At 43.8% G+C, this 17,202-nt stretch overlaps 1 protein-coding gene across 3 annotated transcripts in view; it reads right to left on the reverse strand.

Annotated features, from left to right (window-relative positions):
- NVL (nuclear VCP like) overlaps window positions 1-17,202 on the reverse strand; it is a 114,886-nt gene that overhangs the window by 26,950 nt on the left and 70,734 nt on the right. For all 3 annotated transcript variants that reach the window (XM_034666592.1, XM_011228917.3, XM_034666593.1), the window contains 3 exons: window positions 9,567-9,643; window positions 7,170-7,258; window positions 4,269-4,339 (listed from right to left, as the gene is read on the reverse strand). In XM_034666592.1, the coding sequence (XP_034522483.1) occupies window positions 4,269-4,339; window positions 7,170-7,258; window positions 9,567-9,643 (237 nt within the window). The remainder of the gene's footprint in view (window positions 1-4,268; window positions 4,340-7,169; window positions 7,259-9,566; window positions 9,644-17,202) is intronic.

Below are 17,202 nucleotides of genomic sequence, written 5' to 3' on the forward strand. Positions count from 1 at the left end.
TTGAAAACTGTGAAGGCCAGCTCTGCAGACCTTGGGACAGGACGTGCACACCTTTCTTCTGTCTTTTTAGACATTTCCTCATCATTAATCCTGCATTAACTCACTTCGAAGCAATTGCCATTTCTGTAAGTAGGTCTGAGAGGCTAAAATGTGTGTGTTACTTGCACACTGAACAAAGTCTAGTGATTCTCTTTCAGGAGCAAACTCCAAACCCCAACCTGCCACTACCACGTCACTTAAACTTGAGTTACCAGCATCTTATTTACACATTTTCATTCTAGAGCTTGAAGTTGTGACCTCCATAAAACTCCGCAGCCCCTCACAGCCCAGCCTGGCCAGAGCATCTAATTTCCTAACTGGCTACACTGATTGGTTCTGGCATGGGATCCCAACCTGGGCTGGCCCGACCCCAGGATTCCCTGAGACTCTCCTGCCAGAGCCGGCAGGGAACTCTCTTGCTGGGACATGTCTGGGCCTGGAGGCACCCACCTTCCCCCCTGGAAATGAAGCAATGGGGTGCTTCAGCCAGCATGCCTAGAGCCAACTGTGCTCTCAAGATCCTTGTTACATGGACCGACAAACTCTGTTGTTGTTTTTAAACTCAAGTTACATCATTTTATTTTATTTTTTATTTATTTGAGAGAGAGAGTGCACGCTTGGGCATGAGCAGGGGGGAGCTGCAGGCAGAGGGAGAAGCAGGCTCCCCGCTGAGCAGGGAGCCCAATACGGGACTCGATCTCAGGACCCCGGGATCATGAACTGAGCCGGACTCAGACACTTCACCAACTGAGCCGCCCAGGCGTCCCCAACGAACTTTGTTTTTCCCTGCTCACCTGAGCTCGAGTTGGCTTTCTGTCATTTATAACTAAACGAGCCTTCATTTTAAAAGCAGAAAGAGGTGGCTTATGAATGAGCTGCTCAGATTCACAGCCAGAAAAGTGCCACAGTGAATGCTACACCTTTGGACCTCACCTGTGCCTCTCATTTCAGTAGCACTGTCCTCGACCAGAAGGAAGAGGTTCTTTACCACAGCTCTCAACTGGGAAGGACCAGGAAAAAAGAAGGAAGAAAGATCTGAGACCGCCAATAAACATAATATATATTGGTGTCAAATTCACCTGCAAAAGTGTGCAAAGGAGATAAAGTGAAGACTTGATCTAATTGTTGTAGCTGCTTGGATGAAAACATGGCCAAATTTAGAATCAGGTCAAGTGAATTTCAAACTTCACACGACACATTTGTAGCCTCTGTAATAAAGTCACTCGAGCAGCAAATATGTGAACTTTTCAAAATTACATCAAAGTTTCTAGAAAATTGATCTTTCTGGAGGTAAAGAAAGTAAGAGAGTGAAAAATGAGCTATCCAAGGTTAATACATATAAACCAACTGAACTTCTATATATTAGCAACAGTTAGAATAACAAGATGTAAAAAAATCCACAAATAACATAAAAAAGCATAAGTAACTTGGGAATAAATTCGATGAAAGATGGTAAGATATTTACCATGAAAACTCACAACATTACTGAGTAAATCAGATGGATCAAAGCGAAAGGAATTAAAAAGTGAATAAATTTATAGAAGAGAAAATAAACGAATCTAAATAAATGGACATATGAACTAAGCTCATGAAGTGAAAAACTCACTATTCTTAAGCTCTGCTCTCACAACTGATCTGGATTCAGTCTGATTCCAAATCCCAGCGGGTTTCTCGTGTAGGAATCAATAAGTGGATTATAAACTTTCTAGGGAAACGCCAAGGGCCTAGAATTAAAAAAAAAAAAAACAAAAACTGGGGGGGAAGAGGACAAATTTGGAGAACTTATACTACCTGATTCCAAGACTTATAGAACTACAGTCACCAAGACAGTGGCAAAAAAAGATATCATGGCCTGAAGTCAGATGTAGACAGAGGAAAGGAACGGATCCACGCCATCTGTGAACAACTGGTTTTCAGAGGGTGTGGTGACTCCACAGCAAAGTCTTCTTGACAAACAGAGTTGGAGCAAGTAGGAGCCACATGGTAACACGGAACCATGACCCCCATCTCCCCTCCCACCAAACGAAAACATTAATCTGGGATGGATCACAGGCTTCCATGTAAAAACTAAAAGTATGACACATCTAGAAAAAGGCAAAGCCAAGAACCTTTGTGAACTTGAAATGGCCAAGATTTCCCATGGCAGGACACACAAGCCACACACGCAGGAGCCGAGTCGGCCTTCGTCTAGGATTCAAGGCTCCTGCTCTCCAGAAGGTGCCTTTAGACGACAGAGAGGTGAGCAGCAGACCTGGAGAGAACACCCTCCGCATGCACATCTGAATAAACTAAGAATCTGTGCAAGTTTACAGTCAAGGAGAGAAACAAGCCTCGTGTTTAAGAGTGAAGCACGAGGACAGGACAGAACTCCAAATGGCCCACAAGCAGGTGAAACCACAGTGGCCGTCCTATCGTTAGGAGATGCTCACAGAGAGCTCACAGGACACCGGCTCCCTCACTGTTGGACACTGCCGTGAAAGGACCATGACACTGGGGGACTCGGCCGCTCCCACGGAGGAGTCTGGAGCCCCGGCCGCTCTGCACCAGCTGGGCACCCAGGAGAAGGGCAAGCCCGCACACTGCCCGCGCTCCCACACGAACCTCGTCCCCTCTTGTACACACTCATGAAGGCCACACGCACCCCGGCAGCGCCAAGTGTCCCCCAACAGAGGAAAGGAGAAGGAACCGTGCTATATTCTTATGCCGGAAAGCTGCTCAGGTAGAAATCCCCACACAACAGGGATGGACCCCAGAGCAGCCAGACCAGGGAGTGCACACCGCAGGCTTCCACGGTGTGCTCACAGACGGGTCAGACCTGCGGTCACAGGCAGGGCTGTTGGCAGCAGCCACAGAGGGGCCACAAGGTACTGTGGGAGAGATGGAATGTTCTAGACACTGACTGCAGTGCCGGCTCACAGAACTGTGCATGAGCACCACCATGTGGCTCCATTCCTACCAAACACAGTGAGGCCGGAGGAGGAGCTGCGTCCACACGTCCTAAAGTCCTGACAAGCCCGGGACTCCGGCGGCAGGTGGGGGACAATTTCAACTAAAACAATGTTTTTAATGACAAAACCTTTGGAAGGACACTTACGTCACAAGTCTGTTGTTGATCAGAACAAGGAGCACCAGTCTGTTAAACTGTTCCTGATTTTAATGAATAAGACTGTTCTTCTGAACATGCTCAGCAGAATGGATCATTTCCTCTGAGACACAGGAACGCCCAAGAGGCGAAGGCAGACCAGTGTTTCCAGCTACAGTGGAGAACTCCGTGTGGGTACAGCGGACCCTTCTCTAGTTGAATCAGAACCATCGCCAGCCCAAACCAATTAACTGGTTCCTATGGTCAGCAGTGGTAAGGCTGGCTCAGTCAGCACAACATGAAACTCTTGATCTCTGGGTTGTGAGTTTGAGCCCCGCATTGGGAGTAGAGATTAATTAAAAATAAAATCTTTTTTAAAAAAATAAAAGTGGTACGGTGGTCACCTCACTTAGAAGGTTTACAGCAAACCTTGAGACACGGAACAGGGCAGCCCACCTCATGTAACCCCTTGGACTCTGACTCAGAGGTTTTCAATCAGCGATTACTATGATAAATGCTAGGCCTGGGGTAATAAATGGCTAATGGCTTATAGGAAGTCTTAGCCCAGCAGGGAGGAGGTTCTCGAGACGAAGGCGCAGTACACTTCCAGGAGCCCCGAAACAAGAGGCAGCCAAGTGAACAAGCTTTATCACGGGGGTACCCAAGTCAGCTGTTTCTGGGGCTGCACACATGCCCGCAGCTCTGTGTCACAGCAGCCATCCTCGTCACCACAGATGGATTACCTCCACACAGTAAGAAGCAAACACGCAACATCTGGTGTATGTAAAGAAAAGTGGACCATGTGTTTAGCCATTCTCTGACCTTACGGTGAGGACATCCGTACCTGCCTGAATCACAGGGGTGAGTCCCGGTGCCGTTGGGGAAGTCTGGCTCTAGGCAGATGAGACTCATCGGGAAGGGTGAAGCAGGTCAAGGGACACATGGACCAAACAGATTAAAAATCCCCAGACAGTGTAAAGACCCACATGGGTCATCCTCTCTCTGGCTTCAGTCTTTCAAGGAACACACAAAACTACGATCTCTCAAGAACGTTCCCACAAAGACAATTACTTTCCTTGTTTCCATGAGTTTATAGTCTATTGGTCTCCATTCCAGTCTCATCTCTACATGTTAAGACATTTCTTACCTTTTTTGATACAGAAGATTTCACTTTCTTGAAAGCTTCCTCAAAGTGCTTCTGACTGACCTTGAGTTCACCTGTGGAGCAAATCACAAACAACTGGGTGGAAGGTGCTAGGGTGTGGCCTCTCCCGAGACCCTTCCAAGCAGTCAAGGGAACACAGAGGAGACAGCGATCATATTGGGTCTGTTCTGAATGACAGTCAAGCCCGATACACTCTGCTCATTACATGATTTGGACATTTTTTCATTTTCATTTAAATTACACACCTTACCATATTTAATTTTAAATAAATGCTTAAGTTTTATATCAGGGTCCATTTTAGTGTAAATTTTTTCACTCAGGCAATTGAAACAGCTTACTTTGGGACAAATTATATTAAAAAGTACTTTGTTCATCTTTAATTAGAGAGATCATTACTATTTAAAAAAGAAAGTCCATGTTTTCATTACCTGCCCCCCCTTTATTGAGCTATCACTGACCTATAACATATGTAAGTTTAAGGTGTGCAACTACTGTGATGATTTCAGACATGTGTTGTAAAGTGATCACCACAAACATTAGTTGGCACGTCCATCCCTTTTGTATGTGTGTGGTAATAACTTCTAAGGTCTACTCTCTTACCATCCTTCCAGTATATAATCCATATTGTTAATTAGAGTCATCACGCAATACATCTGATCCCCAGAATGAGTTCATCTTATAGCAGGAAGTCTCACCCTTTGACCAACATCTCCCCATTTCCCGACCCTCTGCTCATCAGGTGTTAATGCAGGACACCCCAAAGAGACTATCACTCTTAAACAGACACCCTTTGAAGGCCCTCTTTGCACCATTTGCGCCTTAACTTAAGGGCGATGTTCAATGAGGAAAAGCCAGAACTGTTCCTTCTTAAGAATCTAAACAATCTAAATAATTTAACTGTGAGTGGAAAGTAATATTCTGTAGTTATTTAAGTGCATACGCATATGCGCTAGTAGACGTAAGGGAGTTATATCATAATACATATTATATACGGAGATAATATCACAACACTGGATCAGAAGGGGCTCTCCTTCTTTATAAGGTCACGTGCCATCATGTAAGTAAGGGAAATCAAACAACTACATGTTGAACAAGGCTTGCTTTAGAATGTTAGTACAACACCTTACAAGAGGACAATTAAAACAGTGAACCATCTACACAGATATTAGGATACCATATTTACCTAAATATAAAATAAAATGTGTAGCTGAACATGTCTAGTGGAAGCTGACTAGCACTACGGATTTCGGGGAGGAAGGTATCAATGTTAAGTCTCTAGAGGACAGGTAACTAGAAATGCAAACTGCAGCAGAGCACAGATGTCAGAATTTGCTGCATGATTATAAATGAATATCCAAACAGCCAATATGTGCAGAGAGGACTGCAAATTTTCAGAAACAAATCCCAAAATGCTGTCTGACTCCCCTCTCAGGCAGCACACTACTTACACGCTGTTTCTTACAAGATATTCAAGTTTGTGAATTATATCACCTACTTCCAAGAGGATTGTTTTATTTTGTTTCAAAAAATCTTTTAAAATTTTTATTTATTTTTTATTATTTTGTTTTAATTCTTTTTTTTTAAGATTTTTTATTTATTTGACAGAGATAGAGGCAGCCAGCGAGAGAGGGAACACAAGTAGGGGGAGTGGGAGAGGAAGAAGCAGGCTCATAGTGGAGGAGCCTTGATGTGGGGCTTGATCCCAGAATGCCAGGATCACGCCCTGAGCCAAAGGCAGATGCTTAATGACTGAGCCACCCAGGCGCCCCTGTTTTATTTTAATTCTTTTTTTTTTATTGTTTTTTTATTATATTATGTTAGTCGCCATACAGTACATCCCTGGTTTCTGATGCAAAGTTCGATGATTCATTAGTTGCGTATAACACCCAGTGCACCATGCAGTATGTGCCCTCCTTACTACCCATCACCAGTCTATCCCATTCCCCCACCCCCTCCCCTCTGAAGCCCTCAGTTTGTTTCCCAGAGTCCACAGTCTCTCATGCTTCATTCTTAATTCTTAACTTTATTTATTTTTTTAAATATTTTATTTATTTATTCGATAGAGATAGAGACAGCCAGAGAGAGAGGGAACACAAGCGGGGGGAGTGGGAGAGGAAGAAGCAGGCTCATAGTAGAAGAGGCTGACGTGGGGCTCGATCCCATAACGCCGGGACCACGCCCTGAGCTGAAGGCAGACGCTTAACCGCTGTGCCACCCAGGCACCCCTAATTCTTAACTTTAAGGCAGAATAAGAAAGCTCTCCATTTTTTAAAAATTATATAATCTGAACACCCTGGCAATTTTTATTTTATTTTTTTCCCTAAATCCAGTGCTCTTTTCTTTTTTTTCTCTCTAAACTTTTATTTAAATTCTAGTTACTTAATATATAGTATAATGTTCGTTTCAGGAGTGGAATTTAGTGACTTATCACTTACATCCTCCAAAAGGAATCTGAAATAGCCTACAATAAAAGCAGTTTGGATAACTGAATCTTAACAAAAACATGGGGACTTATCATGAAGGTACGTGTGCTGACAAATCTCAGCGGCACAGATGCCGCTGGAACTGTAAACACAAGTTCACTCTGAGATTCTTGGGAGCCAAAGACAGAAGGGAGAGGGAGACAGAGAAACTCAGTGGAAATAAAAAAAGACGTGTTTTGGAAATGTGCTGTGTGGACTTCGGCGGGGAGCTCAAGTGGAGAAGCCACCAGATGGCTGTCACGGCACCACGTGAGGGAAGCCTATTGGAACGGTCTCGTTAGAGACACGTCAGCTTCCATATCACAGATGTGAGACAAAGGTCCCTCTGCGGGTCAGCAGTCGTGTGAGGTGTCCAGAGTGACAAGGATGGGGAACAGAGACACTCCAGAAAGCACCGTACCTGTCTCACCTCCGCCCTTGGGTCTTGTCATTTCCTGTCTCAGGGCGCAGACAGACGCTTCCCGAACCAGAGCAGAGAGATCTGCACCCCTGCAGGAGAAGACCCGCTCTCAGTTACTCTAAGACAGTGCAAAGAACAGAGTCTGATGCAGTTTCCAGTCACAGATCACACAACCAGGGAAGAGACTGACCACTATGGTCAGCAGGAAAGAGCTTTTTGCTTTCACTTAAAATATTTCTAGCTTTTAGAAGAAGGATAATAACGACGGAAATAATGCAAGGAATCATAAACATTCCTGTGTTAACAGCTACAGATACTAAAGTTTACGTAAAAAGTCTACATGAATGGCCCAGTCGATAGAAACTTGCACATTCGTCGTAAAATCTCCATCCACGAGGCCTATGCTGCCAACGTGCTGACTGACCACACACGACCTACTGCCTAGAGTAAGCTCACAGGAGAGGCATTTATGGCACCTACTTCAAAAGGGGGAAGCACAAAGGCTAGCAAGTCTTTAATGCCCTGACTCAAGCCCAAGCTGAGTGGACCCATCATAAATGAATTAAAGCAACGAACAAGCTTCCACCTAATTACTTGTGCAATACTATGCGAACCAGCACGGTTCCTGAGTTCCACGAGCAACACTGCTATTGCCTGGTGCTTCACTACATTACATCTTCATCAGAATTCTTGCAGCTCTTTGGGAGAGTTTAGATCTGGGGATAAAAACCTCATTTCTAGACATTAAACTTATTTCATACATAATATTGACCATCCACATAATATATAACATTAAATGCCCACAGAGCTTAAATTATTAGCTGAATGCAATGTTTCTGCGGTTAGGTGTCAGGTTTATAAGGCTGTGCAATAATCACATACATGCTGGGTATCCATCCCTTTCCTTGATATTTAAACATCTCCCACGGGTGCAGAGACCTTGAACTAACATAAACAAGCAGCTGATGACAGCAGAACTCTGTGTCTCTCAAACCGTGTTGACCACAGCATTAACACCCTAACTGTATACCATTCAACGTTAACCCTGACCGCTTTGTGAACCTGCGCCCTACACCGGAGAATCCAGAACATGTGGCCCAGGGTAAGTTCTGCCATTAAACTGCCTCTGTGGGTTTTAGCACTCAAAGCTGTAAACTACTCAATTAAGCCTCCTCCCCCCCTTAAGTAAGTTCATTTAATTGTACGAGTTTGATCTCAACAGGGGTTAGGGGGCAGGATGCACTCTCCTTAGAGGGAGGGAGGGGCTTCTGCTGATTGCCTCCGCCACTGCCTGAGGCTCCAAGAGCATCCTGCCATAGAGATAATCCCTGCCTTCACACCTGAGCCAAGACAGTGAAAAGGATCATCGCCCCAGATGCCCATGTATGAACTACACTTCCTGAGAAGATCCGTGTAGTTTCCAGTGCAATCGTCTTGGTAATAAATGAACTTCTTCAACAGAACGGGAAGTACCCAAGTGCCAGCACTGCTCCCGCCAGTCTGTTGTCGGGACGTAAGTTTACACTGCGGAGTACCGTCCTGAATGCCTCGAACATGAAAATACCGTCTCAGAAGCACAGTTGGTTAAACGTTCAACTCTTGGTTTCAGCTCAGGTCATGATCTCAGGGTCGTGGGACTGAGCTGGTGGCGGGCTCTGCGCTAAGTGTGGAGTCTGCTTGAGATTCTTTCACCCTCTCCCTCTGCCCCTCCCCATAGCACGCTCTCTTTCTCTCACTGAAATAAATATATTTTTTAAAAAAGAAAGAAAACGCTGCCTTTCTTGCTTGGCTTTGACCTAGAGGAGTATCACGAGCACCAACCAATAAGGCTTTCAAAGCCAGAGGGCAGGCATCTCCCCGTTAGTGAAATGTGAGTTCCATTGTCTTCTCTGTGTACCCAAAGTGGGACAGTTAACAACTTTACTTAACGGAAGGAAAATGACAAAATCTACTCCCACACAAATGTGAGAGCGCAGGAGAGAAGGCTGATTTCCTGCTGTCTCACTAACAGCTACGTGGGATAGGGGTGTGCTATGAAAAATGCGTTGAGCCTCAGAAAATGAGGCACACACAGGTGACCCTCTTCAGGGCTGAAGCACCTACACTGAAATGCCTGTTCACGTCTTCCAGAAGAAGGGACCGACAACTGGCGAAGGCAGCCACAGTGAACAAAGAAGCTGGGTACCAAGAGTCAATGTGGGAGGAGACACGCCCAGCGCCAAAGCTCCTCGGAGCCTCAAACCGGGTAGTCCCTTCTTTCAGAAGGAAGACCCAGGATAGACCCAGCCACTAACCACCCTGGGCGCTCAACAGGATGCGGAACTTAACCCTCCCCACAGCACCACTGTCCCCCATTCTGCCCACGACAGGTCACGAACTTGAGATAGAAGTACTCACGAATAGCGATCACAGCGCAGGTCAGTGGCAAGGGCTTCCAAATTTACATCTGCACCCAGGGGGGGTCTGGTGCCATTCTAAGAAAGAAAAATCAGTTTTCACTAAGACTTTAAAGATTGGTACTTTTCCACATAACAGGTTCTTCGTGAAGAGTAATGACTGCTTGACTAAATGAACATCATTGACTTGCAGACCAGTGTTGTGAGATTTCTTTAAATTTCAATTTTGAGAAACAAGGTTAAGAAGCAGACTCCAAAATTCAGAAAGCTACAGGGAGTCCAGAGAGTCTGTGTGCAGCTGCAGCAAGGATAGAAACCACCACCACAACCTTTCTAAAGGGGAAGAAACACTTCTCTGGCCGATAAAATACGGCAAATATTTCAACAGTGCTTAGTTTCAATGCTAGGCTGGCTGGCAAGGTGGGAAGAACGGTGAACTTGACCAGGGGAGAATGCCACACGCCCTCTGGGATCTGTGTGTTCTCAGCCCTTGTCTATAACTCAAGCCAGACCTTGGTGCCACTTCTCTGATGGCTCATAGACCAACAGATGCCAGAAAGGACAGACACTGGGACACGCTCAGAATTCCAGTGACACACAGGCATACGCTACAGATTTAATGACATTTTAGTTACTTAAAATCATGACATAGATAGGTGGCAGGTCTGTGAGTTTTTGCTTTATTATTCTGATTCATAACATACATATACATGCATAGTCCTTCCTTTGTAACAAATATCACTTTGGGAAACAGCTGAAGAAACACACAGAAAGTAAGTGAGTTTGAGCTACTAAACGTACAACACATCAGTCTGGGAGGCGCCGCGAGCGGAGGGCTGCACTAGACGGCTGGGCGCCACACGCAGACACACAGTGTCCTATCTCTTCCTCCCAGCTGTGCGTATTTAACAACTTCATAAACTCTGCATCTGCTATTACTTGATAAAACGCAATGTTCAACCAACATCAATTCAAGAAACAGTTATGGTTCCCACTCAATCGACACTGACCTGGCAACTCATGGGGAATAAACGCTGTGGGACCTCAGGCAAACGATCTTGGTGTTTCTTTCTTTTTTCCCTCCCGAGTGTGTAAAACTAGACGGCCAGACTGCACGGTCCCTTATAATGTATAAGGTTTCGATTCAGTTAACCCTGGGGCGTGGGCGAGTGGGGGGTGGGGGATGGGGAGTGGCTGGAAGGAAGGAGCTCTTCTGAGGCTCTGGTGATGATCGGTCTTCTCTTATTGTGGTAAAATCTGCTTAACTAAAGTTATCAGTGTAACCATTCTTAAGTGTACGGCTTAGTAGCATTAGGTACGTTCACAGCGTTGTGCAACCTGTCCATCTCCAGAGCGTGTTTCATCTTCCCCAAATGAAATGCGGGACCCACAGCCACTGCCCTCCCGCTCCCTCCCCCTCCAGCCTGGGCAACCACTGCTCCATGAACGTAAGCGGTCATGTTCTCTTCCTTCGTCTGGAGCTTTTGTTTATAGAAACTCATGTAGTCGTGTATTTAATGACATCTCCACTTCTCTGTATGTGTACTGTACTTCAGTAAAAAGGTCTAAAAAGAAGAAATAACACTGGACCAGGAATTAGGAATTCTAAGTTCTAAAGTTCAAATCTGCAACTGAATGGACTTTTGGGAAGTTCCTAGGTCTTTATAATTTATTTCGGTAATTAAAAAAACCAGTGTGTATCTATTTCAAAAAAATACAAGAGGAAGGAAAGTTTCCAAATTCATTCTGTGAGGCCAGCATGATCCTGATACCAAAACCAGAGAAAGACACCACAAAAAAAGAGAACTATAGGCCAATATCCCTGATGACCCTGGATGCAAAAATTCTCAACAATATGGGCAAACTGAATCCTATAGTACATTAAAAAAGACATCCACCACAATCACGTGGGATTGATTACTGGGATACAAGGGTGGGTCAGTATTTGCAAATCAATCAATGTGATACCTCACATCAACAAGAAAAAGGATAAAAACCATATGATCCTTTCAATAGAAGGAGAAAAAGGATTTGACAAAGTCCAACATCCATTTATGGTAAAAACCCTCAACAAAATAGGTTTAGAGGGAACATACTTCAATATAATAAAGGCCATATATGAAAACCCCACAGCTCATATCATCCTAAATGGGGAAAAACTGAGAGCTTTTCCTTTGTGGTCAGGAATAAGACAAGGATGTTCAATCTCACCACTTTTACTTGACATAGTACTGGAAGTCCTAGCCACAGCAATCAGACAACAGAAAGAAATAAAAGGCATCGAAACTGGCAAGAAGCAGCAAAACTCACTATCTGCAGATCACATGAGAAAACCCTCAAGACTCCACCAAAAAACTGCTAGAACTGAAAGACGAATTCAGTAAAATCACAGAATACAAAATCAATGTAAAGAAATCTGTTGAATTTCTATACACCAATAATGAAACAGCAGAAAGAGAAATTAAGGAATCAATCTCATTTATAATTGCAGCAAATCCAATAAAATACCTAGGAACAAACCTAATCAAAGAGCTGAAAGACCTGTACTCTGAAAACTATAAGACATTGATGTAAGAAATTAAAGAGGACACAAAACAATGGAGATACTCCATGCTTATGATTGGGAGAACAAATATTGTTAAAATGTCTCTATTATCCAAAGCAATCTACACATTTAATGTAATCCCTATCAAAATACCAATAGCATTTGTCACAGAACTAGAACAAACAATCCTAAAATTTGTACGGAACCACAAAAGACCCCAAATAGTGAAAGCAACCTTGGAAAAGCAAACCTGGAGGCATCACGATTCCAGATTTCATGGTACATTACAGAGCTGTAGTGATCAAGAAAGAGAGTCTGGTGCTGGCACAAAAACAGACACAGATCAATGAAACAGAACAGAAAACCCAAATGAACCCACAACTATATGGTCAACTAATCTTCAACAAAGCAGGAAAGAATACCCAATGGGGAAAAAATAGTCTCTTCAGTAAATGGTGGTGGGAAAACTGGGCAGCAACACGCAGAAGAATAAAACTGGACCACTTTCTTACACAATACAGAAAAATAAATTCAAAATGGATTAAAGACCTAAATGTGAGACCTGAAACCATAAAAATCCTAGAAGAGAGCACAGGGAGTAATTTCTCTGATATTGGTTGAAGCAACTTTTTTCTAGATATGTCTCCAGAGGCAAGGGAAATAAAAGCAAAAATAAACTATTGGAACTTCAACAAAATAAAAAGCTTCTGCACAGAAAGGAAATGATCAACAAAACTAAAAGATAAACTACTAAATGGGAAAAAATATTTGCAAATGACATATCTGATAAAGGGCTAGTATCCAAAATATAAAAAGAACTGATACAGGGGCGTCTGGGTGGCGCAGTCGTCAAGCGTCTGCCTTCGGCTCAGGGCGTGATCCCAGCGTTCTGGGATCGAGCCCCACGTCAGGCTCCTCCTCTGGGAGCCTGCTTCTTCCTCTCCCACTTCCCCTGCTGTGTTCCCTCTCTCACTGGCTGTCTCTGTCAAATGAATAAATAAAATCTTTAAAAAAAAAAAAAAAAGAACTGATACAACTCAACACCCAAAAACCAAATAATCAAATTAAAAAATGGGCAGAAGAGATGAACAGGCATTTCTCCAAAGACGACATCCAGATGGCCAACAGACACATAAAAGATGCTCAACATCACTCATCACCAGGGAAATACAAATCAAAACCATGATGAGACACCACCTCACATGGGTCACAATGGCTAAAATCAGTAACACAAGAAAAAACAGGTGTTGGAGAAGATGGGTAGAAAGTGGAATCCTCGTGCACTGTTGGTGGGAATGCAAACTGGTGCAGCCACTCCAAAAAACACGGAGGTATGGAGGTTCCTCAAAAATTAAAAATATAACTACCCTATGACCCAGCAATCGCATTACTGGGTATTTACCCCCAAAACACAAAAATACCAGTTCAATTGCCTCCCAATGTTACAGCAGCATTATCTATAATAGCCAAGATATGGGAGCAGCCCAAGTGGTTACAGACTGATGAACAGATAAAGAAGAGGTGGTATATACGTATTTATACACAATGGAATATTAGCCATAAAAAGAATGAAATCTTGCCTTTTTTTTTTTTTTGAAATATTGCCATTTGCAACGACATGGATGGAGCTAGAGGGTATAATGCTGGCAAAATAAGTCAGTCAGAGAAAGACAATTATCATATGATTTCACTCACATGGGGAATTAAAGAAACAAATGAGCAAAGGGGGAAAAAAAAAGAAACAGGCTCTTAACTAGAGATCACACTGATGGTTACCACAGGGGAGTGTATTTATCACGATGAGCTCTGGGTGATGTATGAAGTGTTGCATCACTACATCATACACCTGAAACTAAGATTACACTGTATAACAACTAACTGGAATTAAAATCATAATTTAAAAAAATATCTGATCTCCAGGCAAACGGATAAAATTTTGTGCTACATTTGGGAGGGGGAGGGGAAGCAGAGAAGGTGCCTGTATAGCAGTGATTTATGATGACAGAGAACAGGAATGTTGGGGCTTTCCAGGCTCCTCATGAATCAGGAAGGCCCGATGCACATGGGCTTGCTGAGTCTCTCCAGCATCACTAGAAGCAAGTGGCGGGTAGGGGAGAGGCTGCCTCATCAGACACGAGCCCGTATTAGATTCTTTAGCATTTGTCAGGAACCACCAGCATTACCTTGTCACACAGCATATGAACGGGCCCTGCACACATTCCACATGCTGTCCTGTTTTAATCAGAGGTTCGATCTAAGGAATAAATTCACGGAGGACCATGAAAGGATAACACTTCTGGACTTAACATTTTGATTCTTGGGTCAAGCTGGACTCTCATAATGGCCTGCGTTACCCACAGAGTGCATTTCTCTGGACCTTTCACGAAGTTGTTTTCGATGAACTGGCTTTGAGTCTTCAGCTTATAAGAGATGCGTCAAACTCAGTCCAAAACACTTCTGTGTTTACGACAGGGATGCTGTTGAAAACACTGTCCATCAAAATTCCGTGTTCTATTTATGAAGGCCGAGAGGAGAAATCTTCCTCACATCTGCACACTGTGGGCAGTGGTCTGCTTTCTAGATATAGGACACCCTTTAAGTGAAATCTTTTGTGATAGCTCACTATACAAAGTAATGCAGTGAATAAATAATTATCTAAAAGTAATATTTTCGAAAAACAATTCATAGAATTTAGATTTCAGAAATTTTCTAATTCTTAGGAAATTCATTTTTTTTAGAAAAATAAGTAACCCCTTATATATACAGTCATGTGAAAGAAAGTAATAAGTTGCCCTTTTTTGAGAGTGTGGGGTGTGGTCTACATGGGACACCTCCAGAAGCTTCAGTACCAACATTACTTCCCAACTAGTAGAAATAAGGGCTGAGGAATCTTTGGATCATTAAAACCTAATTATTCTTGGGGTGCCTGGGTGGCTCAGTTGGTTAAGCGTCTGTGTCCTTGGTTAAGCCCCTGCCTGATCTCAGGGTCCTGGATCAAGCCTGCTTCTCCCTCTGCCCCTCCCCTCTAATGCATGCTGTCTCTCTCTCAAATAATCTTAAAAAAATTAAAATAAAATCTAATTATTCTTAACTGAAAAGTGGCTGTGTTTCTGACCTATGGTAAGAAGTAAAACCAAAGGTGAATTCTATGTACTCTTACAGGGAAGCAGTTAGAAATGTAACAGTGGGACGCCTGGAGGGGCTTAGTTGGTTAAGGGTCGGACCAGCTCAGGGTTGTGAGATCGAGCCCCGCATCAGGCTCCACACTCTGCAGAGAGTCTGCTTGAGATTTTTTTCTCTCCCTCTCCCTCTGCCCCTCCCCTCACTCATGCGCTCTCTCTCTAAAATAAATAAATCCTAAAAAAAAAATGTAATGGCACATTAGAAAGCTTATAAAACAAAATATATAAATATTTTAGAGAATCATTTACTGAAAAGGTACTAATATATAAAATATTTAGAACTTCTTATACTAACTTGCTTTTTCTTCACTACTGTTTTTATCATTTCTTAATAAAAGCTCTCATGGAAATCTAAAATAATTTGGTGACTACAGAAAGCTGAGCCAAAGGAATTATTAGAAAAAGAAGGAAAACAGTCTCTTAATTAGTTATGGCCTGCAAATTTTAAATAATCCTCCTTCTGGAGGCACTGGGAGCAGGGCAGGACCTTGGGTGAATACGATTCCAAAGAAAGGCTATTCCTAATGGCAGTGTTGGAAGAAAAAATTGGTAAAATTTGTGGGCACAGAGACCTTGCCACCTAACTCTGAAGTTCCCCTGTGAGGAGACATTGGCCACAGAACGGATTAGGTCGATACTAGGTCACCAGCCCACCTTAAGAAACTTCATGCAACAAGGTACAATGTGTAATACCGCACAATTCCTGACCCAGCAACGATCCCTCTCAGGTGCAAGCCACCATCCAGCACCTTTTATTTTACGGCTGAAAACTATGATGCCTGCAAAAATGGCAAAATCTTTTGAGGCTTTTTTGTGCCCTGAGAACTGGGCTTGGAATTGTCAGGTTGAAGGCTCAGACCTACGGCCAGACAGAAATGTGGGTTAAACCCCATTTGCAGTTTGGGTCCCACCAAACTGCTGTCAGCCCTCCAAGAAACTATAGTGGCCACTACGAGGAGTGTTACAATTAGAAATGATCACTTGTTTTAAAAGTAGGCTCTACGCCCAACCTGGGGCTGGAGCTCGACCCCGAGGTCAAGAGCTGCACATGTTCCACATTCTGAGCCAGCCAGGCACCCCAGATAAGATCACTTTAAAAGTGCCCTTAGGGACACCTGGGTGGCTCAGTGGATGAAGCATCTGCCTTCAGCTCAGGTCATGATCCCAGGGTCCTGGGATCGAGTCCAACATCGGGCTCCCCGCTCAGTAGGGAGCCTGCTTCTTCTTCTGCCTGCTGCTCCCCATCCTTGTGCATGCTCTCTCTCTGTCAAATAAATAAATAAAATCTTAAAAAAAAAAAAAAAGAGTGCCCTTGAAAACAAGGGTTCCCAAACCAAAGAGAATGGGACACGTAGTTTAACTGGTGTGCAGAAGCCTCCAAAATGTTTCAAAATTCCAAAATAGCTGTCTTGAAAGATCTGTGGCAAAGGTTAATGAAAAATTAAAAAAGAGAGGCAGCTAACAGAAAAGGCTGTATGATGTCACTGCTCTGCCAGGGTCCTCCTTCCAGGACTCCTCAGCCTCAACCGCTTTTCACTCTGAGAAGGCTATCAAAAATAGGCTCCTTTTCAAACACGGCCACCCAAGGCCACGGGCCTATGCTGGGGCAGCTTTGAATCCTTGGCCAAAAGCCAAATTCAAGGTCACCGCTAAAAAATTTCCTAAATTCAGGGAGGATCCTGGAAGGCTTCTACACTTGAGTTCTCTCCTAAGATTAATGGGTTGATAAGAAGGCAGGAAACAGGATGAGAGGCCACAGATCTGACTCTGAAGGACTCTGGAGTAAAAGCCAACAAACCGTGCCAAAGTAGTGCCTGCGCACACACCCTGTCTCCCCTCGAAAGAGGTCTCCCATCTGGTTGTCCCAGAGCGGGCGAGGCTCCCAGGGATGGCCTGGTGGGCTGCGACGT

Source organism: Ailuropoda melanoleuca, chromosome 8 (assembly GCF_002007445.2).
Source record: "Ailuropoda melanoleuca isolate Jingjing chromosome 8, ASM200744v2, whole genome shotgun sequence".
Taxonomy (NCBI): domain Eukaryota; kingdom Metazoa; phylum Chordata; class Mammalia; order Carnivora; family Ursidae; genus Ailuropoda; species Ailuropoda melanoleuca.